We start from the raw sequence: 24,324 nt of genomic DNA on the forward strand, positions 1-24,324 counted from the left end.
TTCCAGGTCCCAGGGGATGCGGGTGGCGCTGTGGGTAAAAGCCTCAGTGCCTAGGACTTGCCGATCGAAAGGTCGGCGGTTCGAATCCCCGCGGTGGGGTGCGCTCCCGTCGCTCGGTCCCAGTGCCTGCCAACCTAGCAGTTCGAAAGCACCCCCGGGTGCAAGTAGATAAATAGGGACCGCTTACTAGCGGGAAGGTAAACGGCGTTCCGCGTGCTGCACTGGCTCGCCAGATGCAGCTTGTCACGCTGGCCACGTGACTCGGAAGTGTCTGCGGACAGCGCTGGCTCCCGCCCTCTAGAGTGAAATGAGCGCACAACCCTAGAGTCTGTCAAGACTGGCTCGTACGGGCAGGGGTACCTTTACCTTTATTCCAGGTCCCAACACACTATAACCACTACACCACACTGCTTCTTTAGACACTAATCTGAGCCAGCAATATATATAGTACGCTTGCCATGCTATCTATTTATAGTGAGAATCATTTATAGTGCGAATCAGTTCCCCAGCAAGTGCCGCTGTGTTTATCCGTCCGGAACAATCTCGGGGCGGCGTCTTCTCCTAGTCCGCTGGCATCGCTGAGGCTCGCTGCTATACACACTCGCAATTCAAGAGACGGGATAGTCCTCTTTTTTATTATTATTTTGGCTAGCGAGGTGGAACGATCCCTTGAATCAAAAACAATAATCATTTGGAAATTTGGTCCGTTGTGGGCGGGAAGTTTGCCGTTTTCTCCTCGCTCTGATTGGCTTTTACGGGGATTTCGCTCAGGGGGGCTGGACAAAAAGACACCTTTGCCTTGAAAGAGCGGAGCGCGCAAAGGGACCGGTAGAGGGGGCGCAAGAGCACGGAGCACCAGCACGGAGGCAAGAGAGCTTTTTCTCCCGCTGCCGCTCTTGCCAGGAACTCACCATAGAGAACAGGAGTTCCGCTTCCGGTCTTGGTTTCCCTTTTGTCTGACCCGCGAGGATGGAGGTGCAGGTGGCTCAATGCGCGGAGCGGCTTCAGCGGCAGGTCGGAGGCGCGTGCGTCCTTCTCTTTTATGGGGCGCGGCTGGAAGGCGAAGAGGAGCGCGGGGCTCGGGGCGGCAGAGGCAAGGGGGGGGGGCGGTGGCAGCGCGGAGCTGCTCGGAGGAGGCCGGGCGGCGGGAGGCGTCGCTTATTCTGCCGCCAGCGCGGCGCTTCTTTCTCTTTCGAGGCTCTTACGTCAGCGCAGACCCCGCTTCTTCCCTCCTCCGTGCGAGCAAGGCGTGTGAGGCGTTCTCGCTTGCTCCTGGCTCCTTAGGGGCAGGGTCGTTGGGTGAGACCTTGACGCCAGCAGAAATGATTAAAACCAGGGCTGCTCACCTGCCCTTTTCGCCAGCTAAGTTGCCCCCACCCTTGCACGCTTCTCTCGGGTCAGCGTCTGAAGTGGGCAGGGCCCCTGCAGAGAACAAGAAAGAGAGGTCGCGAGTGCATATTAGCTCTCATGGGCGGTACCTTGGGAAGCCCCCCTGTGTTGGAATTGGCAAAGCTAGGTTTCCTAAGGGCCCCTGCCCCGTCCTTTTTTTTTTTCACAAGAAGAAAATTCCCCTGCCCTCACCCACCGATCAGTTATTTGTATTTTCGCACAACAGTGCAGTATAATTGAAGGTAACAACTGCTACTTTCTTGTTAAACCAAAACGAATCTCAAAAAACCGGAATATATCCATTGCCTTGGGCACGCTTGGATGGAGACGCTGTAAATCTGTAAATGTACTAGTAGAAAATAAAATATCTGGAAAGTAAGCATTCCAAGACATGTAACAATTCTCTTTGGAAACCGGATACATGCAACAACTCTTGGCAGAAGGTGAATGGATTTTTAAAAAAATCCTTCGGTGCTTTTTTATACCATATTCCAAAGCTAAAGAGGCACATAGTTACATTTAATTTCTAGCATATGTGGGCATTTCTTAGAGAAAAATTCATTTACAGTAGGGTGCTGCTCATTACTAGCCTAACTTTTAGGTAGCTAGTTAAATATATAAATCTGAATCTGCTAATAGTAATTTTATTTCATAATAAATTTCTAATAACTATAATTTTGCCACATGAGACACTCTTCAGTCACAAGTTTAGGTGTGGTTAGCAATTTAATGAAATAGTTCATGAACTAGTTTTTGAGCTGGGGAACATGATGGGTAAGCCATGTGGAGACTTGTTCTTTTTCTGAAATGCAGGGCATGTTGTTTTGTTTGTGCTTCTAAAATAATTATTGCGAGGTGTTTGAGAGAGGCAAACTGAAACAGTAGATAACCTGAAACATTTTGAGGGCTACACTTCATACTAATTTTAGTAGTGGAAACTGTTCTTTCTGATTTTCATTACTTCAGCACTCAGGATAAACTTTATATGATAAAGTATTTATACACATACAATATATTGGGAGGTCCTATAAGGCCTAGGCTGCAGAAGGAAACAACAGAGCAGGTTTGTTGAGAGAAAGGGACTGATGGCTTCTGTTTCTTCCACAGCGTAGTTTCGTGTGGCACTTCCATTTCTCAGGCAGTTGTATTCCTAGGATGATAGACAAAATATTTTTGATGCTGCCTTTGATTTGTATCCAAATTTGATAAGGGGTGAAGGTAAACATATTCAGTAATCAGCCAAAGCAGGCAAACTGTCTCTGATGTCGGGGTACTTTGCATTCAGTTCTGGTTTCTTAGTTTTCCCCATAAAAGAGGAAGCGTGGTAGGACCTTTTGAATAAAATAATACTGATACGTAACAATAGGTTCTCATCACTCACTCAGGTGGTGGTGAAACTCATAATGGATTATCTTTGCTCCATTCAATCAGTTCTGCTTGCACTACACAGAACAAGCCTACATTTAATGGAAATCTTAGATGATATGGTTATTATATGAATATCACAATCAGCAATGTTTATCTACTGTATATGTTGCTAGATAAAGTTCTATAATATCAGATTTTTAATGAAAAGCTAATGCCATTATGCTCCACCAGTCTTTCCTTAGGGATTGGTTGTTGAATTTGTTGCTACTAATTTTTAACAGTGTCGTTAGTTTAATTATGGATAATAAACACTAAAGATTAAATTTTGATGCAATCCCTATCATATATTACCATAGGGTAAGAAAGAGTAGGTTATATACTACTGGTTCTATTTTGCATCCTAGGAAAAGGAAATCAAGTTTCTGACTGCAGAAGTTGATCGTTTGAAAAACTATGGATGTTTGGGAGTTTCCCCAAATTTGGAAGGGTTGCGGGAAGAGAACGCAAAACTTAAGTATCGCTTAAATGTTCTACAAAAGGTATGTTCCCTTTCTTAATAGTGTGAAGTGTGCAAAAAGTAAACGAATGGTCATGACTGTCGTGATTCTCAAAATTATCATTTGTCATTGTGAAGAGAATGAGAAAATGTGATTAACGCAGGAGAGATTCCCCCCCCTTACTGTTGAAATCATTCTTCCTTTGAAATTTGTGCAGTATTGTTCTGTTTTACTGATACGTTAACCCTTAAGAAGCTCGTTTTAAAATGTTATGAAGGACCTAAAATAGTTAATTACACAGAAATGCATTTCTCTGTTTGATTATGTTGTCTAGGGCTGGGCAATAACCTGGTTTTAAACATCGCAATATATCACTAGCTAAACATTGTGATATATCAATATATCACAATGTCTGAAATAAGGATGAAGCTATGTAGAGGCATTAGCTGGCTTCACGGTTTTCCTCACATTGTGATTTTCCCATAACACACACACACTCTGCCACGTCAAAAATTATGAAACTGATACCACAATATGGACTTCAGACCAGTTTTGAACAATATATCGCCCAGCCCTAATTGTCAGTATTCTTGTTCTTTGACCTGGGATGCATCTACACCAGCTGTTTCCCCCAGCGTACATCCAAGGAACAAGAATGCCTGGATAGGTTAGTTGGCTAGAGCATGATGCTGATAATAAGAAGGTTGCAGCTTCGGTCTCCATATGGGACAGCTGCATATTCCTGCATTGCAGGGGGTTGGACTCAGAGCTGCCAACGTTTCCCTTTTTTTAAGGGAAATTCCCTTATTCCGAATAGGATTCCTCACAAGAAAAGGGAAAAGTTGACAGCTTTGGTTGGACTACATGATCCTCAGGATCCCTTCCAACTCTACAATTTTTTGATTCTAAGAGTGAGAGGCTGCACTTCATCCTGGTAGAGTCTCTGGTGCTGTCAATTAGGGCTGTACTTTTGGTGCTTTGAGAGGATGCAAGAAAATTGCTGCTTCGTTTAACAAGGCAGTCCTCCCAAATACTTTTGTGTACATCTGTCTGGGGGTAGTCAAGGAACATTCTCCCCTCCCCAAATCTATCAATTCTGCTCAGTGAAAAAGAGAGTTGCAACCTGCTTTTTAAAGTGGCAGGTTTTCTTTAAACCACCAGCAAGTCTACTTGTAAACAAATGACTATTTGCAAGAATATTTCTTGAACATGAAAACCTTATGCTTGCTGCTTTCTCACACAGCAGGCTTTTGAAGCTGTGACAGTCTTCATTCTCTTTAGCAGGGTATTTTATTTACAAATCATTTCTGTGTGTGCAGCTATTTTATCGTTGTACTCTGAGCACATAAAGAGAGCATGCCTCCCTTTATTCTAGGTAAAAATAGATGGAACCTGACACAGCCATCAGGGTTTGTTAATCTTGGTTCACCTGAAGTCTGATACGTTTTGTAAGCAGTGCAAAGCTTTCCTTTGCCTGTCAGCTGGAAGAACTTGTGTTTCTGTAGAAAGCAGATTAGGATTTATGTGAGTTTGTGTTTACACACACATTTCATTTTAATCATGTGATATGTTTAGGGTCCTTGAATTGAGATGCTCTGTTCCAATGGGCTCCTCAATCTGATGGATGGATAATTAGATTTGTGTTTTCATTTAGAGCCTTCAGGAAGAAAGGAGTAGAAGCAAGCCATCAAAAAGCATGATTAACATCAATAGTCGCCTTCAAGACATTTTTGGAGTGGCTATTAAAGCTGCGTATCCAGATCTAGAAAATCCTCCACTGTTGGTGACACCAAGTCAGCAGTCCAAGTTTGGCGACTATCAGTGCAACAGTGCTATGAGCATAACCCAGGTAATTCATAATGTGAGAATTTGTCGTTGTTCTCTAGTGCTGTATCCAAACAGCACAAAGCCACCCAGCTGAAAATATACATTGCTCAGCTTTGTGTTAATGTTGTAGTTTGAGTGGAACAGCGAAAACCAACCACTCTATATCAGCTTCTCCATTTCTCACAGAAATCTAGTCTACAATTGAGGAATCTTTTCCTGCACTCTTCTATTGTTTACATTGCCACATTTGAATGAACACAGTACACAGCAGACAAGTCTTAAGGCATTTAAAATGAAGAGAATCTAGTCACATGCAAACATGAAACATCATAAAAACTGTGGGTTTTCAGTGTTGCACCAGTGGGGTTCTGCTGGTGCAACAGGATTTCCATTCATCCGTGTACCCCAAAAATCTGCTCCAGAGGGTCCCCCAATCTTTGGGAGCTGATCTTGAGAACAGGCTGGAGGGAACGTGACAGGGAAGCTCCATTATTCAAGCAGAGCTGCAGCGTTGGCTCGACCTTGGGAGGATTACATATCAATTATGGAAAAGCCAATATAATTCTGCCTCTGAAGCAGGGGTGGCGAATGTGGGGCCCTGCAAATGTTGCTGGACTACAGCTTGCATCATTGCTGCTGGCCATACTAACTTATTCCCCTCCCTTTTGGCTTAGGGGAATTTTGGCTTAGGGGAAAAAATACATGGTTTTTTTAAAAAAAAATGGTTTAATTTTGGCTTAACGCTTTCTAGAATCTTACTCATTTGTATTAATATGAAGCAGTGATTTTCATTTTTGTAAACTGTCCTGAATAATGTACATGCTAGAATGTCAAGACCTGTATTTCCATATAAACAAATAAAATAACAGTAAACTAAATCCTGAAGTACAGAACAGCTACCTTTTTAAAAAACACACCTCTAAAATCCTTACCAGTATAGTTTCCCCCTTTGATTTAAAAATCAGTGGAAGTTTGCAGTGGAAGTTGGACTTCTTGTCACATCCCTTGGAGGATGGTAAAGTTACTAAGCAAATTGGCCTGGCAGAGATCTCTTTCCAAACAATACTGTTACGTGCCAGCCAGCAGCCTCTTGGCATGAACTTCTTTTGGAGAAACAGCTCCACAAATGTGTGTTCTCTTCTTCATAGAGCTCATTAGCATATGCATTTGGGTGTCAGCCAGCCCAACAGAAGCTTGCAGTGCCTTTTTAAAATATTTTTGACCGCTGCTTTACCCCAATTAAGTCACTGTTAGGAGTCTTGTCTGGTGCAGGTTTCTCAATGTCTGTATTGTTTGTATTCCTTGATATCATAAGGCCTCCCCTCCCTCCCGACAACTTTTGACAGCCCCTCCAGAGATTGGCATGGACACAAGCTGCTTTATGGAATGTCTCCACCCTGATGCACTTTTTGAGCTCTCTCTCTCTGCCAGTGTTGACACCCAATACATGTCGCTGCTTACTTTGTGCAGTTTTTCAAGTGCTAGATGTTTGCTTGGCTGATCGTTACTTTCATTGAAACTGATTTCCGTAAACATACCCCCCCACCCCGGCCATTTCCCAGACACTAAATTTGTTTTGAAATAGTATTTGTTCCTTTAAAAAAAAGAATCTCCCACACACCCATGCACCCACCTCCACACACTTTCCAGCCATCAAAAAATATTTTTCATCGCAAGTGAAGCAATGAAATTTTTGTTCTGTATCAATCATTCTGGACACCAGCCATTTGGAAACTCCTGCTTTTATCTTTAGCTCCTGCTCCACGTGAATGAACAGTTTCTTGATGTATCAGGAAACTCAACACTTGACAAAACGGCAAACATTTGGAAGCAGAATTCTAAAAGGTGAAGGGAGAGAGCTGTGTGTGTATGCAGGCGGGAGGGAGGGAGGGCAAGCAAAGGAGAAAGCAAGCAATATATCTCTAAAACTAATAGCCGCCTAGCCCCTCCAGCTGAGACTGCAAGCACAATATGCTAATGAGCATGTACAAAGACAAAACACATTTGTGACAGCTTTCCACATTGGCAGGGCACATGGAGAGACTGTCGCCTGGCACGTACGCTCTTGTCATTTTTTGAGGATTGCTTTCTGAAGCCAAGCAATACATCAGAGAGAGAGTACTTGCCATAGAAAGACTACTTATCAGAAAGGAAACCAAGAATCACCTACATTTTGCCGTGGGAGACCATCTGGCTGTTGTCCTTCTCCAATACCAATTCCTTTCATAAGGATCAGTGGGTTCCTCCCTTTTGAATGTGTAGAACAGCTTTTGCAGTCTGGTGCCCTCTAGGATGTTTTGGAATGCAACTCCCACCAGCCCAGCCAAAATCTGTAGGACTCCAGGTTGGTAAAGGCCAGTGTAAAAGTCATCTGTAATGAGTTATGCATCTCAAAAGATGCATACTCAGAAGAATCATTTGAATTGCTCTGGCTTACATGTGGCAGATGTGGAATTGGCAACTGTCTGCTGCTCTCATTTCCTTTGACAGGAAATGGCAACAAAGGACCACACATATGCTTGAATAACAGTAGGGTCCTAGGGTATTTATTCAGTTTGTGATTGCCTCTGCTATATTTACCCGGTGGGATTTTCCAGGCAGTCTGGTTTCTTGACAGATTCCTATGAAAAGGGAATTCCATTTTTATCACAGCTGCTGAAATGATATGAGCTTGTAGAGCTTTGCCTCAGGTTCTCTGTGTTCTCCTCAGTCAGGGATTGCGCCGAGACCTCTTGCTGTGTCTTTCAGATACTGCTCAAGACCAAGGAGCAAAAAGTGAGCCCGAGAGAAATAGCTGATAAGATTGCCAGAAACATTCCTGACAATGAATGCATAGCAAAGATTGAAATCGCCGGTCCTGGTACAGTTACTCTGTTTTTACTTTTCTGGGACATCTAAATCTAATGTTATGAAGTATTATGATGAAATGACTCAGTAGAATTCTGAGTCCTTTAGAGATGAACTATAGGAGGACAAGGGGAATCCTCTCCCTAAGCTTGATGCCTATTCACCCTACCAGGAATTCTGACGTGTGCCCCTGTGACATTCTGGCTTCCATAGGCAGACAGCTTTTAAGGCAGAGGAGTACAGTCATACCTTGGAAGTCAAACAGAATCCGTTCCGGAAGTCCATTCAACTTCCGAAATGTTTGAAAACCAAAGTGCAGCCTCTGATTGGCTGCAGGAAGCTCCTGCGGCCAATTGGAAGCTGTGGAAGCCCCATCAAGCGTCCAGCTTCCAAAAGAACCTTTGAAAACCGGAACACTCACTTCCAGATTTTGATCATTTGGGAGCCGGAAGTTCAATTCCCAAGGCGTTTGGGAGCCGAGGTACGACTATACTCAGTTGGGAATTTCTTAGGAAGGTTGCACCATGTGATAATTCTCTGTGAGTTTCAGCTTGGTATTTGTGGCAGTTGGGAAGCATTTTATTTAGCTCTGCAGTTAAAAATGAATGTGGTTCTTTCAGAGAGGTTAGCAGCAATTTAAATGAAGAGGTTTTGGAAAGAAATTAAAATAATCTTCCCTATATAAATATTATCATTCTACTTAATCATATACATTACCTGAGTGCTTGCAAAGTAAAGAAGAAACTTTATTGAAACCCAGTGCCCCTCAGTGAAAGTGATCCTCCTAGCAAACTAATTGCTGACCAAGGCTGCTTACAGGACAGCATGTGTTGTCTGGACAATTGGCTTCTGTTATTTATTGATCAAAACCAATGGCACTTTGTTCTTGTATCATTATCAAATTGATTTTTTTCCTGTCACTGCAAATGAGTTGCCCTGTTATGGATAATTCTGTAATACTGTGTTTTTAGCAAAATATGTGCTCTGTGCAAAAGAAATCAAGGCCTTAATATGTATATAGTCTCAGGAATCATTTTTACTTTTTATGCTTTTCTGAAGGTTTCATTAATGTGCACTTGAAAAAGGATTTTGTATCTAAACAACTAAGCAGTATGCTGGTGAATGGAGTTCAGCTGCCTGCTCTTGGTGAAAGGAAGAAGGTATGACAGTAAATGGTTAACTAGGTCTTGTCTTAGGTACTGCTGCTTAATGTTCAAGGCAAAGTGTGCATTTTCAGATAAACTATTTCAATTGTTTAATGTGCACTCAGTCTGCAAACATGCAAGAGCAGGGTTCCAGAGCCCCACATGGCATGTTCTGTGCCCTTCTTCTGGCAGCCCTCAGAGAAGTTCCTCCTAAGGTCTGAGGTGGCTGTTTGCAGCCATTCCTTACCTCCCCCTCCCCCCCCCCCCCGGTCTTGTTAGCGTTAAAGTGTTTTATGTAAATGGATGTCTTTGGTGTTCTAATGTTTGACGAATGTAAAAGGGGACATTTTGAGTTGTGTTCTGTAGAGTGCCAAGGATTCTCATTGAATGTTCTCCCCTGCACACCTGCTACAGGAGAGGCAGAAAGTCCCATTGCTTAGTCCTAATATTTAGTTGAATTGCCTTTCACTTTTTTTAAAAAAAATATTTCTTGGACAAGCTCTGTGAATCAACTTTTAGTTTTTCGTTTGTTCAGCACCTTTGACACCTTGTGAAAGGGTCAGTGGCCCAGTTTGTAGATAATGCTAAGCATGCACATGCAGGCTCCTGGAGAAAGAATTGCAGCAACTATGCTCCTCTCCTGATGGTGTTGCTGTGCTACACAGCACTAAGCTATGGTTTGACATATCATTACATCCAAGCCAAAATTTGTGGTTTTTGCTTCAAAAATCATGAGTTGTAAACCAAGAACAAACTTTGGTTACAGCTCATGGTTTGTCTGGAGCATGACAAGTCATAAGCCTGGGTTTGGATAGGGCCCAGATAGCATGAGAGCAGCAGAATTAAGGGAGGAGTGAAGCAGTTGTAATCTTCCCTCCAGAAGCCTGCATGTTTCCCTACTCATGCTAAGCCATGGTTTGGTTTAGTGTTATGTTTGAGCCAGGTCAGTTGGGTGCACAGTGTGCGTAAGCACCAGCCGCCATGTAGAACTTGCACAAATGAGCACCATAAACAGGATTTTATACATTGTCCTGTCAGTGTGGATAGTATCTGAAGGTGTCCATAACTGAACAGCGTGAACAAAATATTCACTATTTGGCTCACTTAGGCCCTGTGCATATGCAATACTCAGTGCAGGAAGTCATTCAACATCATTAGGAGATTATGTTTAACGAACGCATAATATGCACAATTCTCTCTTCATGCTTCTCACAATAACCAGTAAATGTGTACAACAGCCAGTGCTTATGTGCATTTCCTAATTGCAGATATATATAAATGATGCTTGTTTGAAAAAATACCTTGCACTGTTATAATGCGCATATTTTTCATTTCTTGTCCTACATAAAGGTGGTGATTGACTTCTCCTCCCCTAATATTGCAAAAGAGATGCATGTAGGTCACCTGAGATCAACTATAATTGGGGAGAGCATGTGCCGCCTCTTTGAGTTTGCGGGGTTTGATGTACTAAGGTAAGTCCAGCCATGGTAGAATTGCACAAATGCTCAAAATGTATATGGGCACACACTTTCATTTCTCTTGTCAATGTGGATTCTCAGTAATTACCCATACAGCAATGTTGCTGTGTTCCATTGAAGTGCTATTCCTTTATGAAAATCACTGCAGAACCCCATGTTTTGAACCCCGCACACATCCACCTTTAATTAACCTTACTTTTCCTTCTAGAACTCTTTCAGAAACACTTTCCCCCCTCTCTTTTCTCAGAGACTCTCAGCGTGCCAAGCAGGGCTGGCCACACCCCTTGTGGTGTAGCTGCAAGGCATCTGGGAACCCTGCACAAGGGATTTTGACAGGGGTTGTCCCACCCACCTGTCAAATTTGGCCTGCGGGGTGGGGCCAGATAAAGATCTGCCCCCCCCCATTCCCCACCTTTGGCTTAAATGCATCCAACTTGCCCTTTACCTACAGTCCTTGACATTTGACATACACCATGCTACACAACATTGAGATCTAACATGATTTGAATGCCAATGCAAGTTGCTTCCTAATTATAGCCTGGAGTCACCTTTCTTCTGCATTTCACTCCACAAACGTCTCAAAGCTTCAAGGGAAAACAACTGTCTCTATCCTGTAGTAGATATAACTTTACTGCAACAAATTTGCCTAATTAATTTAGAAAATTAAATCACCTTCCAACTTGTTTTTCTGGAAAGGATAGTGTATGAGCTGCGCAATAAATTATGCCCATAATCCCCAAACAAACCACATATAGGATTTTAAAATATTTTTTTAGCAGTCCATTTCCTTCACAGGAGCACTTCAGAACAAGCCTTGTATCATATCCACAGCTCTATTCAGAAGATATTTCAGTTCTGCTTACAGTCTCACTTGTTTTGTGATCTTTACTGTCTAGATTAAACCATTTAGGAGATTGGGGTACCCAGTTTGGCATGCTTATTGCTCATCTGCAAGATAAATTCCCAGACTATCTGACTGTTTCTCCTCCCATTGGAGATCTCCAAGCTTTTTATAAGGTATGTTTTATTTCAGATATATGGTTACCCCTCCTGTTGTTGTTGTTGTTGTTGTTGTTGCTGTTGCTGTTGCTGTTGCTGCTGCTGCTTAACATTGCTCAGAGCTGGGTTGCAACTTGTAGCCCTCCAGATGTTGCCCTACCCCTGGCCATGCTGCTGATGGGGCTGTGGTGCAATGACCTCTGGAGAACCACAAGTTAGCCACTCCTGGATGAGAGGATACTAATAGCACTTGAAAATGTATACATCCTGCCTGAGGGTTTTGCTCTTGGCAAGACCAGAAGGAAGTACTCTTGGTGAAGGTTGAGGGAGGGTTTAGAGCACTTAACAAAATCAAAAATCAAACGGCAGCCATTTCCTTGGAGGAATTTGAAGGAAGTCTGTGTGAACTATGGTTGCAATCTATGCTTGTAAACGTCTACAAAAATGTATTTTGCTGTAAGACTTTCATAATAATTGAAGTGAGTCAGTGCAGAGACTTAGATGAGGGAGTGACTTTATCATGGGAATAAGTTTAGTAACAAACAGTGGGTGAAATCAAATGTTGTACAAGCTGAAGTAACAGCACTACCTCCTTCCTCTCCTATCCCCCCACCCCTTGCAGCTTCTGTGCTCTCCCAGGTCTGCTCTGAAAGGTCCCCCAGCCATCCAGAGCAGATTGTGGAGACTGCAGCAGATAGAAGAGGAAAAAGTAGTTCCACTGGGTGAACAGTTTGATGTCAACTAATATTGCAAATGTTTTAATCTTTTGAAACTTCCATGCATCATAACCCTCCTTATTGAAACAAAGGCAGTTTATATGAAGATTGGACTAATTGCTGAGTCACCTTTTTGAAAAGGGTAAAATAAATATGCAAACAGATTCTGTATACTCATTTCTGATGGCTTAAAAAGCCCAATCCAGGATCTGTATGCACAAATCCACATGGATTTGATACTGTTCTTCACCTATTTCTAGAGGGGGTAAGAGGGCAACAATATTGGATCAAATTCTGCTCTTGATCATATTGTTGACAGCATTAAGTATAATTCTTGATTATCAATTTATCTTGATAATTTATAAAATGAGAGTTGCTGGGATGCAGGGCTCTTTGGTGATGACTAATTCTTCAGTTCTCATTGGAAGCTTGGAGAATCCTCTCCAGATACTGCACAACATTTTATATGTGCTAATACATGTACAGGTTCAGGCTGCTGTTGGTTGGGATATTAATGGCAAGCATTAGGTGACTCGGTATTGTCTATTTGATCTGTTTCGACCATTAAAAGTATTTCTCTTTACTATTTATTACCTGTGCTTTTGTTTGGTTTGATTTGTTTTATTATTCTGTGGAGGATATTGTTTCATGGTGTCTGTGTATTCTTCTTAACCTAGGAATCTAAGAGAAGATTTGACACAGAAGAGGAGTTTAAGAAGCACGCATACCGATGTGTGGTGCTATTACAGAGCAAAAATCCAGATTTCATTAAAGCTTGGAAACTTATATGCGATGTGTCCCGGAAAGGTGACTAGGAATTATGCTACCACTATCTTTTAAGGATTCACCTCTTTTTCAAGTGGACCACTTTTGGCAGTTGAGGATGATGAGGATTATTATTAGTGTTGTTGAAGCCCTGTAAAAAGACTGGGATTTGAGGGTGATAGTTTCAGGAGTCACAACAAAGAGTCTTGTGGCACCTTTATTTTGACAAAATCTTTTCTAAACTAGATGCATGGAGTGAGAACCTCAGGTGCTTTTGTGTGTGCACGCGTGTGTTTCTGTATGTTCACACATACATATATAGGTGTGAAGGAAAACAAATTTAAAAGTTGTAGCTGAATGGCAATGAAAAAAGTACAGTTAGAGTTTAGATGTGTTCAGAATGATTCTTTAGAGCAGCATTTTAGTAAAGGTAAAGGGACCCCTGACCATTAGGTCCAGCCGTGGCCGACTCTGGGGTTGCGGCGCTCATCTCGCTTTCTTGGCCGAGGGAGCCGGCGTACAGCTTCCAGGTCATGTGGCCAGCATGGCTAAGCCGCTTCTGGTGAACCAGAGCAGTGCACGGAAATGCCGTTTACCTTCCCACCAGAGCGGTACATATTTATCTACTTGCACTTTGACATGCTTTCGAACTGCTAGGTTGGCAGGAGCAGGGACCGAGCAACAGGAACTCACCCCGTCGTGGGGATTTGAACTGCCAACCTTCTGATCAGCAAGTCCTAGGCTCTGTGGTTTAACCCACAGCATTTTAGTAGTAGTGAACAAACATGACCTAGCAAGGCTGGTCTAAAGCCAGTACCTCAATTTCCTTATTTTACTATGATGTTGATGATGCATTATATGAAGTAAATGAAAGGGCTCAAAATTCCTCTTTTCACTCTTTCTTGGTCAGAGTTCCAAAAAATCTACGATTGCTTGGACGTTACCATAATAGAAAGAGGAGAATCTTACTATCAAGATAAGATGAGTGATATCGTGAAGGAGTTTGAAGAAGGAGGTAACTCAACTATTTGCAGAATGGGGAATTAAATTCCTCAAGACTATTTTTCACCATAGTACAATGGGTTTCTAAAGCTCTTTGATAAGTTTGTATTTTACTATAGAAGAAGTGGGGAATCCTTACCACTACCACCCAAGAACCACAGTCCTTTAGAGAGAGTGTGCTGGGGGAGGGTGGTTGCATGGCAGTAAAACAGTCCCATCCATTCAAGCATATCCCATGAATCCATTCTTTCTTGTGCATGCACGCGTGCGTACACACACACACACACACACACACTTCCCTACAATTTGCCTTGGGAGAAAACTTCTCATTTGCTCCAATGGCAGGGCTCTAGATCTGGTTAGGGATCCTGAGGCAGAGGGGCTTTAACACTTTGCTTTCTTCTGTAGTCCAAAAGTAGATAATGGCCCTGCAGCTGCTGTTAGCTTTAAGGAAAAAACTCCCATTGAAGCAAGTTGAAGTTCTTCCAAACGCAAATTAGAGGTGGCTGATCCAGATTAGGCAGGCCCTCAGGAGGCAGCAAAAGGTTAAAGCTTCCAGATCAGGAATCAACACTGGCTTCAGCTCCCCCAGTTTCCATACTAGCTAGGAAGGAAGAAAAGCCCCTCATTCTGCAGCCAGCATGAAAGCTAAGGAGTAGAGGCCCCAGGGACCAGATGGAAGTGCTGCAAAGTGGGAACGAAAGGTTATTCAAAAGATGGCACTGTGCATTTGGGAAGATAATGTTCGAGCACTGAACTACATGCAAATGCTGCAGCAGGAGCACTTATGGAAAGAACCTCTCAGCAGGAGGAGACATCCTAAAGTCTCCTACTTGCCCTCCTCACTACCACCACCCTCCAGGCTGTGTTTACTGTTTTCTTTTGTTTAACCAGCCTCTGAAATCAGCTATGAGGAAGTGACCCAGAGGTGGTTGAGCTCTGCTGGAGAGAACTGGGAGGTGCAAAATCTTTTTAAACACTCATCCCTCCTGCAGTTCTCACTAGCAGGTTCCCCTCAGCACCCACATTTATGTTATCTTGGCAAATGTAGGTATGGAAAAAAGCACATCCCAGGATAATGTATAGGTTCTAACTCTGTATACCTGCTGTCATGGCATTTTGTAGCATGATAAAATAGGTTGGTTGTTAAGTGTTCTTCATTGAAAGGTTTTGTATTTGTGTTTTTATTTGTACATTACTGTGTAAAAATACCTTGCTTTCCAAACCTTATTTCTCATTCATTTATTTCTACTCTTAGGATTTGTGCAAGTGGATGATGGTCGGAAGATTGTATTTGTTCCAGGGTTTTCTGTTCCCTTGACAATTGTGAAATCTGATGGGGGGTTCACATATGACACCTCAGACTTGGCAGCATTAAAACAGAGACTGTTTGAAGAAAAAGCTGATTATATAATTTATGTGGTAGATAGTGGACAGGTGAGTTTCACTGACCTTTATTTTGTAGTCCTTTGTTTTTCAGGTTTTTAGCTTTTTGAGTGTTGGTGTGACACTAAAACTACACACTAGTGTATTCTTCTCTTTCTAGTTGCCTTTCCTTTGTCTTAAAGCAAGAGCCTTAAGAGGAATGGTTAAGAGCTTGGGTATGTTTAGCTTGAAGAAGTGAAGACCAAGAGATTATATTGTAGCTATCTTCAGATGTCTGAAGAGCTGTCACATGGTAGATGGAGCAGCTTGTTTTCTGCTGCTCCAGAGGGTAGCACTTGAACCAGTGGGGTTCAAATTACAAGAAAAGAGAACCTGATAAAACATTAGGAAGAACTTTCTGATAGTAGCAGCTGTTCGAAAGTGGAATAGGCTACCTTGCAAGGTGTTTTTAAGGTGTTGTTACCACTGTATTTATATATTTATTTAAAGAAAAAACTCAAAGTAGTTTACAGCACGTTAAAACATTAAAAGCAACACTATCCAGAATACAATATTACTGAAGAGTCAAGGACTAAGTATGCATCTGGAGTCACAAAATTAACCGGAAACTAAAATACTACAGTGGTGCCCCACAAGACGAATGCCTCGCAAGACGAAAAACTCGCTAGACGAAAGGGTTTTCCGTTTTTCGAGGCGCTTCGCGAGACGAATTTCCCTATGGGCTTGCTTCGCAAGACGAAAACGTCTTGCGAGTCTTGCGATTTTTTTCGCTTTCCCCCCCTTTTTCTAAGTCGCTAATAGCCGCTAATCCGCTAATAGGGTTGCTTCGCAAGACGAAAAAACCGCTAGACGAAGAGAATCGCGGAACGGATTCTTTTCGTCTTGCGAGGCACCACTGTATCTTAAATATTTCAAAAGAAAACATTACAAAGGAGGTCGGCTACAGAATGCACATTTAATGTAGCAAAGTTAACACATGTAGAGATTGGAATGTCATCTGCCAGGGGCTCTTTAGTTATGGTTTCTGCATTACAGGGGGCTGGGCTCGATGATCCTGAGTGTCCCTTCCAGTTTGGCATTGCTATTATTATGTTAGTGCTGGTGCTTTACCATTAGTTGTTTTAATGATGTGTTGCTTTGCAGGCTGTGCACTTACAAACCATATTTGCAGCGGGTCAGATGATCGGCTGGTATGATCCCAAAGTGACCAGAGTAACTCATGCTGCTTTTGGAGTGGTGTTGGGAGAAGACAAGTAAGTTTGCAGATAATTTCTTCAGTATACAGTAGACTGAATTGTGTTGCTATTCACAGACTGGAAAGCTCAAGATTCCTTTCTGTTGAAGATGTGTCATGTGATCACCAAGGAACTCCTTATATGCATTGGCTTTGTTCTTCAAATCTTCTATCCTTGTGTTTATGTAAGAGCACCCCATAGGCTGCACATTAGAAATTCCAGGCTTCCCGCCTTCCAGCTGCAGCTCCTTGTGCTGCTTAAGAAACGATTCCAGAGCATTTCCCACCTAAAGTGTCTTCTGGGTGTGTGTGTGTGTGTGTGTGTGTGTGTGTGTGCAAGGAACATGGTAGTTATGGTAGAAAGTGTGCCTCTTTAGATTCCATACACAGACTTCGGCAACCCTTGTAGCTCTTGTAGATTCTGATTGTTGTGCATTGCTATAGTTATTGAAAAATGCAATGTTAAGAATAGATAAATCCTTCAGTGAATGTGGGTCTCAATGCTAACATAATCTTGTAGGAATAATGTAATGCATTGTATTGGTTGTTCACTTCTAGTCAACATGTAGATAACTTGTAGATAATAGCAAATGTGTTCCTGAAATCAGAAATTTTACTATAGGACTTAACAGTATGATGTTTTGTGCTATTGAATAACTGGACTCATCTGTTGCATTACTGGTTCCCAAACCTTTCATTATGAGTGCCTCTCTGAGCCTAACTCTTTTTCTGTCTTTTGAGATTGAAATCATCTACCAAATTAGTTTGTTGAGTTTTTCTTATTTGTCGGCACACTTCACATTTTGAGAATAGCCATTACTATTCCAGTGTGACCTTCATTTTGCACTTTTCTTGTTCAATGTATGGCACTGCATCCTCACTGCAACCTAGTGGCCCATTGCAAATATTCATGCTTCTGTGTTGTACATTTGGAAGCTTCACTGTTATGTTTCAACATCATATATTGGTTTACACCTGTTCCCTTGTTCCTAATGATTATAATGAAAGAACAGCTGTGCAATCTCTTTCTTGATATGCATGTCAGGATTCTGCTGTCTGTGCTGGAAATTGGAAATTTGTGCAACTATATCTGCCCATTACACATTATGCACTTTTTATTAGTATTATTATCTGTTTTGGTAGCAATCACAAGTTAGGTAGTACTCAAGAGCAGGTAGCAGTGTACTGTTTTGCTTTGGGAACACTTGCTACTTCTGCCTTCCCCTTTTTATAACTGACTGTCCCCATTCCTTCCTGGGGCTGTGGTGATCTTTCCTCTCTCTTTTTCCTTATCTAAATACATTCTGTATCTCTATATTAGTTGGATTATAATTCTGCTGAATTGTAATGGTATGAGTGTGGCCACAAATTTAAAATTATGTAGTTCAGTGATGGAGTGCTTGAGCTGAAACAAAATATTTATTGTATCTTTCATGCAACAAGGTGTGTGTCTGGGATAATGTATCTATGTTGGGGAAAAGACCAGCAATAATTTCACTGTTTGACTGTTTTCATCTGGAGTAAAACTTTCTACTTGAAAATGAGTTGTCAACTTTGAAAAGCCACAATTTCCATCTTTTGTTGCCAGAAAAAAATTTAAAACCCGTTCTGGAGATACGGTACGGCTGATTGACCTTCTTCAAGAGGGACTTAAGCGTTCAATGGACAAACTGAAGGAAAAGGAAAGAGATAAGGTAACAATGGGCTTCCTTTTTCCAGTGTCAAGAAAGTAGACTCTTCTTCTACTATCTGGTTCTTGTAGGGACGCGGGTGGCGCTGTGGGTTAAACCACTGAGCCTAGGACTTGCTGATCAGAAGGTCGGCGGTTCGAATCCCCATGACAGGGTGAGCTCCCGTTGCTTGGTCCCTGCTCCTGCCAACCTAGCAGTTCGAAAGCACGTCAAAGTGCAAGTAGATAAATAGCAACCGCTCCGGTGGGAAGGTAAATGGCGTTTCCGTGCGCTGCTCTGGTTTGCCAGAAGCGGCTTAGTCATGCTGGCCACATGACCCGGAAGCTGTACGCCGGCTCCCTCGGCCAAGAAAGCGAGATGAGCCCCGCAACCCCAGAGTCGGCCACGACTCGACCTAATGGTCAGGGGTCCCTTTACTTTTACCTATCTGGTTCTTGTAAGGGAGCATGTTGCTGGCTTGTAGCACAAACCAAACCGAAGACCTGCTGGGGTTAAGAGTTCAGCAGATCTTGTCCTTTCCCAGTTATGCCAGCTTAAGTCCTTCACCCGAGCTCATCTGGCAGAATTTAAGACAGTAGGGCAGAACAAGGAGATAATTACTCAATTGGATCATGTGACTTAGCAATCCAGTGCAATTTAGTCAGCAAAAAGGATAGTGTAAGTGAAATTCTTCTGGGAAAGTTTGGAATAGGCATGTTACACCAGCTTTCTAAAGCTATGATGGTTCTGTTAGTCTGTCCACATATTTGTCTAGCCTCATCATATGAGGGGAGTGAATTTGCTGTGTTGCCAATAGTACTTTTCCCTGACTGTGTCCGGGAGTAGACCTCACTGCTTAGTGTTAGGAGAAAGCTGTTCAAATGTCTCCAAAGTGAAACATGGTAGCATAGACAGTTGGTGTTCATTCTCATTCCTACAAATTCATGTGATATATTCTGTACTTAACTATTCAGAGCCCCAAAAGCATGTGTACCCAAGCACATTTGAAAATGTATATGAAAAGTAAGTCTGTGGGAAAATGAGCAGAAAGATTTGTTTTCAGTGGTATTGACTGCAGACACTGTCTTCTGTGGATGTCTGGATCCTGTTAGGATTACAGGATAAATGAGAAGTAACAGAATTGAAAGAATGCAGCGGACTAGCAAAACTAGTGTGCGTGTGCAGAACTTTCCATTCACATGGATATGACATTTTATTTCACAGTGCCAGTGTTGTTACTTAAAAGCAAAGAGGAGGAAGATGGGGTCTGATCTTGATAATTTCTTTTTGAATTAGGTTAGCTTTGGATTTTTCTCATGGAAATAGGTTAAAGTAATGAATCCATGTTATTTGTCTAACTTGCAGCATTCACAATTGTGCTGCAAAACACCAAATATAATTTGGGGGGAATAGGTCAATTACCATAATAGGTAAAAGTGGAACCACCTGTAGGAGGGCATGTGTACCTCTGCTCATCAGAACCAGTGTACAAAACATGCTTGGCTATTACATTATGCTTATTTGAGAGTTTCCCAGGGGAATCTTCCAGAGGATTAGGTAGATAACATGAGGTCTTGACCAGGGGTGGGGAGTCTGTGGCCTTCAATTTGTGATTGAATTACAGCTCCCATCAGCTTTAGGAGCTGTGGCCAATGTTTAGAAATATTAGAGTGCGCTACAGTCTTAACCACAAGGGCCACAAGTTCTCTATATCTGCCTTGGACTTTTTCAAGCTTCACTTTTTAAGAATATTGAATTTGAAACATGAAAATAAAAGCCCTGCCCGCCCCCAAACTCTGTTGCTTGAACTTTTTATCTGGTCTACAAAGTAAATCTTATTTGCATTCCAGTAGATGGCAGCAGAGGATAAAATGACAGGTTAGTAGATCAGCTTGTGTGTGGCTTCTGCATGGGGCATCAGCTTCATTTGCTCAGAGTAAAATTGTCCCAAAGCTCTACAAAGCCCTGGTCACCTTGCCAGGGGCTGTGTAATTGCTACGACTTCCATGGCTGGTCTCATACTATGTGAATGTATCAAGCTTCTGCCCAAATGATTTCAGCTGTTCAGAATATGTTTGCCTTGGGTTCACTTCAGTTGCTGTTCAGTTTAGGTTTCCCCAGTTCTGTGCCCTGGTTTTGTGGTGCAGCCTTGTCACAATATGTGTTTTATTTCTCTCACAGGTTCTTACTCCTGAAGAACTGAAGGCAGCCCAGACCTCAGTTGCCTTTGGGTGCATTAAGTATGCAGATCTTTCCCATAATAGAATAAATGATTATATCTTCTCTTTTGACAAAATGCTTGATGACAGAGGAAATACTGCTGCTTATTTGCTTTATGCCTTCACGCGAATCAGGTAAAAAAATTGCTAGCGTCTAAATTTAAGACTTTGTGAGGTTTAAATACATGTACTGGACAATTACAAGCTGATACTGCTGCATTTCCAACTTCGATGTTGGAAGATCGACTCAGCTGCATTCCTATTGAGTCTAATATGAGACTTGTTTTTGTGGCAGATCTATAGCAAGGCTGGCCAATATTGGAGATGAGACACTGCAGAAGGCAGCTACACAAACGGAGATAATATTGGACCATGAGAAGGAATGGAAACTAGGCAAATGCATTTTGAGGTTCCCTGAGATTTTGCAAAAGATTTTAGATGATCTTTTACTGCACACCCTTTGTGACTACCTCTATGAACTGGCTACTACATTTACTGAATTCTATGACAACTGCTACTGTGTGGAAAAAGACAGACAAACTGGTGAGTTAAGTTCATTTTAAAGGTGAGAATGGACAAGTATAGAGGGTTGCAGGTGGCCAGAGAGAATAATGGATGTAAGGGGAGGTACCCCAGTCATATAGCTTCAAGGTTCTTTGTAAACTTAAAGGGTAGAAACATCTACTTTATGTATGTGTTGTGGCAGAGGGGCAGCTTAACTTGAAGTTTGAGTAAGAGTAAAGGTTATTCAGGGAGTTTTTCTATGAGTAGAATAAAACATTTTAGAGGAATCTACTCTTTTCCCTTTTTGGAACTAAGTGGTCCATTGATTCAAATTCCCAAGGCATGGGGCAGTGGTACCATTTTCTTAATTGAGCAGCACAGTGGCATAGCTGGTGGGTGGGTGGTCCCAGGCACATTTTTTTGGGGGGCGGGGCGCAACCAGGTTTCCCCTCCACAAAAGGGGAGACTGCTGCTCTTTAGGAAGTTGGCGGGTTTAAGAAAGCTTGCTTCTCAGCTGATCAAGTGCCCTGCTTGCATGATCCAGAGTGGGGACTTTGTTAAATTGCTCTGCGGGTGGCTGTGTGTCCCTCAGCAGAGCAGTTTTAAAAAGCTGCCTGCCCACTTTGTCCCTCTGTGGTATGGTGGCTGAGGGAAGTGCTGCTGGGTGAAGCCTTCATACCAGTCCTAGAGCAGAGGCAGATGAAAGCAGCATTGCTTCCCCTCTCCACTGGGTTCTGGAGTGTGAGTGCAGCCCCCGATACTAATTTGCAAGTCTGGGGTGTGATTGGACTGTTTCGAAGCAGTGGGCTTCCACCGTGCCCCCTTGGGATGTAGCAGAGTACTGTGGAGTACTATTGCACAGAAAGGGACCAGAGACAGCTGGCTCTGCTGACTAGTAATCTGGATAGCAACATATCTCACTTGGTTTTTTGTGTCTCTTGTGTAGGCAAAATAGTGAAAGTGAACATGTGGCGAATGCTCTTGTGCGAAGCAACAGCTGCTGTTATGGCCAAAGGTTTTGACATCTTGGGAATCAAACCAGTACAGAAAATGTAACTATGTTGACTTTTCAGATAACTTTTCTACACACAAAAATGAACTATTTAGTTGACTATTATGGCCTATTTGAAAAATAAAAATGTTTAAGTTTCATTGTCTCTACTCGTAGGGCAGTATTTATTGGAACTGCTTAGATCTCACTGTGTGTACAGGTGTTATGCCAGTTTTTGGTAAAACAAACGATCATTTTGTCCTTGCCTGCAAAGTCTAGAGCCACAAGAAGCAGGAGGTAATGTGATTTCTTCCACTGCTGTAGTCCACAAATGTCACAATGGTTAATAACCCTTAGTGAACAAAGCAGTCATTGAGTGCTTAACCTTTTTATTAAAGGTATATTGTCTGAGCTTATAAACACAATTGACACTAAATTACAGTATTTTAGGAAATGCAATGAATGTACAGACTTAAAAGTATCATATATATTCTGGAAGTACCAGTAGTATCAATATATTATCTTTTCCCTCCCTCCCCCCCAACCCTTTTTTCCATTTCCAAAACAGCGGTGTACTGCAAATTGAAGTTCAAAATATGTCTCTTCACAAGCCAGAGGCTGCTCTGTTGGCGGGGGCTGCCTCAACTGCTTTCACACAGGCGACAGGCAGGCCACCTCTTCCTCCCAGGAGCAAGAGGCAGCTGAGGCACAGGTGAGCGCCTTTTTAAACTGTTCCGCTGAGGGGTGCAGCTGCCTGCACCTCAGTGGAGCAGTTTAACAAGGCCCCCACCTCACACAAGTGGCTTCCCCATGCCAGCTGTTAGGCTGAAGACCCTCCGCAAAGGCCTCCTGCAATTTTCTGGAGCCCATAAAAGGTGCAGGTCAAGTTTCTCACCCCCACCCACTTCTGGGTGGAGCTCAGAGGTGCTGGAACACACAGTTCCACTGAAAAAAAAGCCCTTTTTCTTATTGTTTCTTCACTGTAAAAAGTACAAATGTCTGTAACCAATAAATACAGCATAGCTTCCTATATGATCATTATATATTCCTAGAATGCTAAAAACAGAAAAAGACATCACAGGTGCGGGGTTCTTTTTACTCAGATAGCACAGCTAAAGTATTACACATTTGTTCTCACATTTTTAGTTTATAAAGCATCTGGGGGGAAATAAAATCTCACATTTACACATTATTAGAACATCAAGATGTTCATTTTTCAATAACTTATTTTGATAGGTAATATTGAACAATTTGATTTTCTCAGTAGAATTTTTTAATAAAAAAGCAGTAACATTATAAAATGCATAAAAATGTCTTAACAGTTCTAGAATGCTTCAATTACGATAATGAAGTCTGGTAAACTTCAGCTTTGGGCACCACACATTTGATTTAACTTCCAAAAGCACCATGTCATCTTTGGCTTGCTCTCAGTATGATGAAGTTTTAAAGGACTCTCTAATCCTTACCAGTTCTGCAGCACACATGTGACCAAAAGCCCTGTTGTACCATTCAGTCGTGCGGCCCCTGCCAATAAATGAAACAGCCCGTTAAAAAAAACTAAAGTCTTAAACGATTTCTCTTCCTGACTATTGGGCCAGGTTGAGCTAACTGCTTTCCAGCAAAGTGCTTTCCAACAAGGCTTTCCACCCCATGTCTCCCCCAAAACCTCTCTGGGGAACCCACAGAACAGTGCACAGGGGGGAGGAGAGTACAGATTGTTCTATCTGGCAAGCAGAAATGCTATAGTGCAACACTTAAATCCACCCTTCATTTTAGGCATTCCTCCTCCACCACCAATGCTATAAAACTACAGTCATACCTCGGGTTGAAGTAGCTTCAGGTTAAGTATTTTCGGGTTGCGCTTTGTGACGACCTGGAAGTAACGGAGCGCATTACTTCCAGGTTTCGCTGCTTGCGCATGCACTCAAAATGATGTCACATGCATGCGTGGAAGCGGCAAATCACGCACAGTCGCAGGCTCTACTCAGGTTGCGAACGGGGCTCCAGAACGGATCCCGTTTGCATCCAGAGGTACCACTGTATTGACTGCATGTTTACAACTCACACGAAGCACTGCTTCTGAAATTGTTCAATCTTTATGCAGATTTATGAGGAGGTTGCCTGAAATTACTTTTCTAAATCATGTGGCCATGAAAGAAGCACTTAATCATTATTAACTAAAAAGACTGCAATCAAAGCTTCTACCACATTTCTGTACATCTGAACAAACAACAGAATGCCAGTTTTTCATACTCGAATCTTATTCCTCTAGCAAGCCCTTGACCTT

The 24,324-nt window shown here is 42.4% G+C and overlaps 2 protein-coding genes across 5 annotated transcripts in view; one reads left to right on the forward strand and one right to left on the reverse strand.

Annotated features, from left to right (window-relative positions):
- The first annotated feature begins 712 nt into the window (after positions 1–712).
- RARS1 (arginyl-tRNA synthetase 1) lies at positions 713–22,207 on the forward strand. The gene is made up of 15 exons (XM_079964827.1): positions 713–1,014; positions 3,162–3,296; positions 4,909–5,103; positions 7,830–7,941; positions 8,988–9,088; positions 10,424–10,545; positions 11,448–11,568; positions 12,944–13,073; positions 13,942–14,046; positions 15,292–15,470; positions 16,563–16,672; positions 18,242–18,347; positions 20,505–20,677; positions 20,838–21,085; positions 21,993–22,207. Exons 1-15 carry the CDS (start codon positions 970–972, stop codon positions 22,100–22,102), a joined length of 1,992 nt encoding a protein of 663 aa, XP_079820953.1. The 5' UTR covers positions 713–969; the 3' UTR covers positions 22,103–22,207.
- Positions 22,208–22,409: 202 nt separating this feature from the next.
- LOC307209571 (rho GTPase-activating protein 7-like) overlaps positions 22,410–24,324 on the reverse strand; it is a 92,259-nt gene continuing 90,344 nt past the window's right edge. For all 4 annotated transcript variants that reach the window (XM_079964774.1, XM_079964773.1, XM_079964775.1 and 1 more), the window contains exon 14: positions 22,410–23,561. In XM_079964774.1, the coding sequence (XP_079820900.1) occupies positions 23,465–23,561 (97 nt within the window). In that variant the 3' untranslated portion in view covers positions 22,410–23,464. The remainder of the gene's footprint in view (positions 23,562–24,324) is intronic.

This window comes from Podarcis cretensis (genome assembly GCF_951804945.1).
Source record: "Podarcis cretensis genome assembly, chromosome: 2".
In the NCBI taxonomy this organism is placed as follows: Eukaryota; Metazoa; Chordata; class Lepidosauria; order Squamata; family Lacertidae; genus Podarcis; species Podarcis cretensis.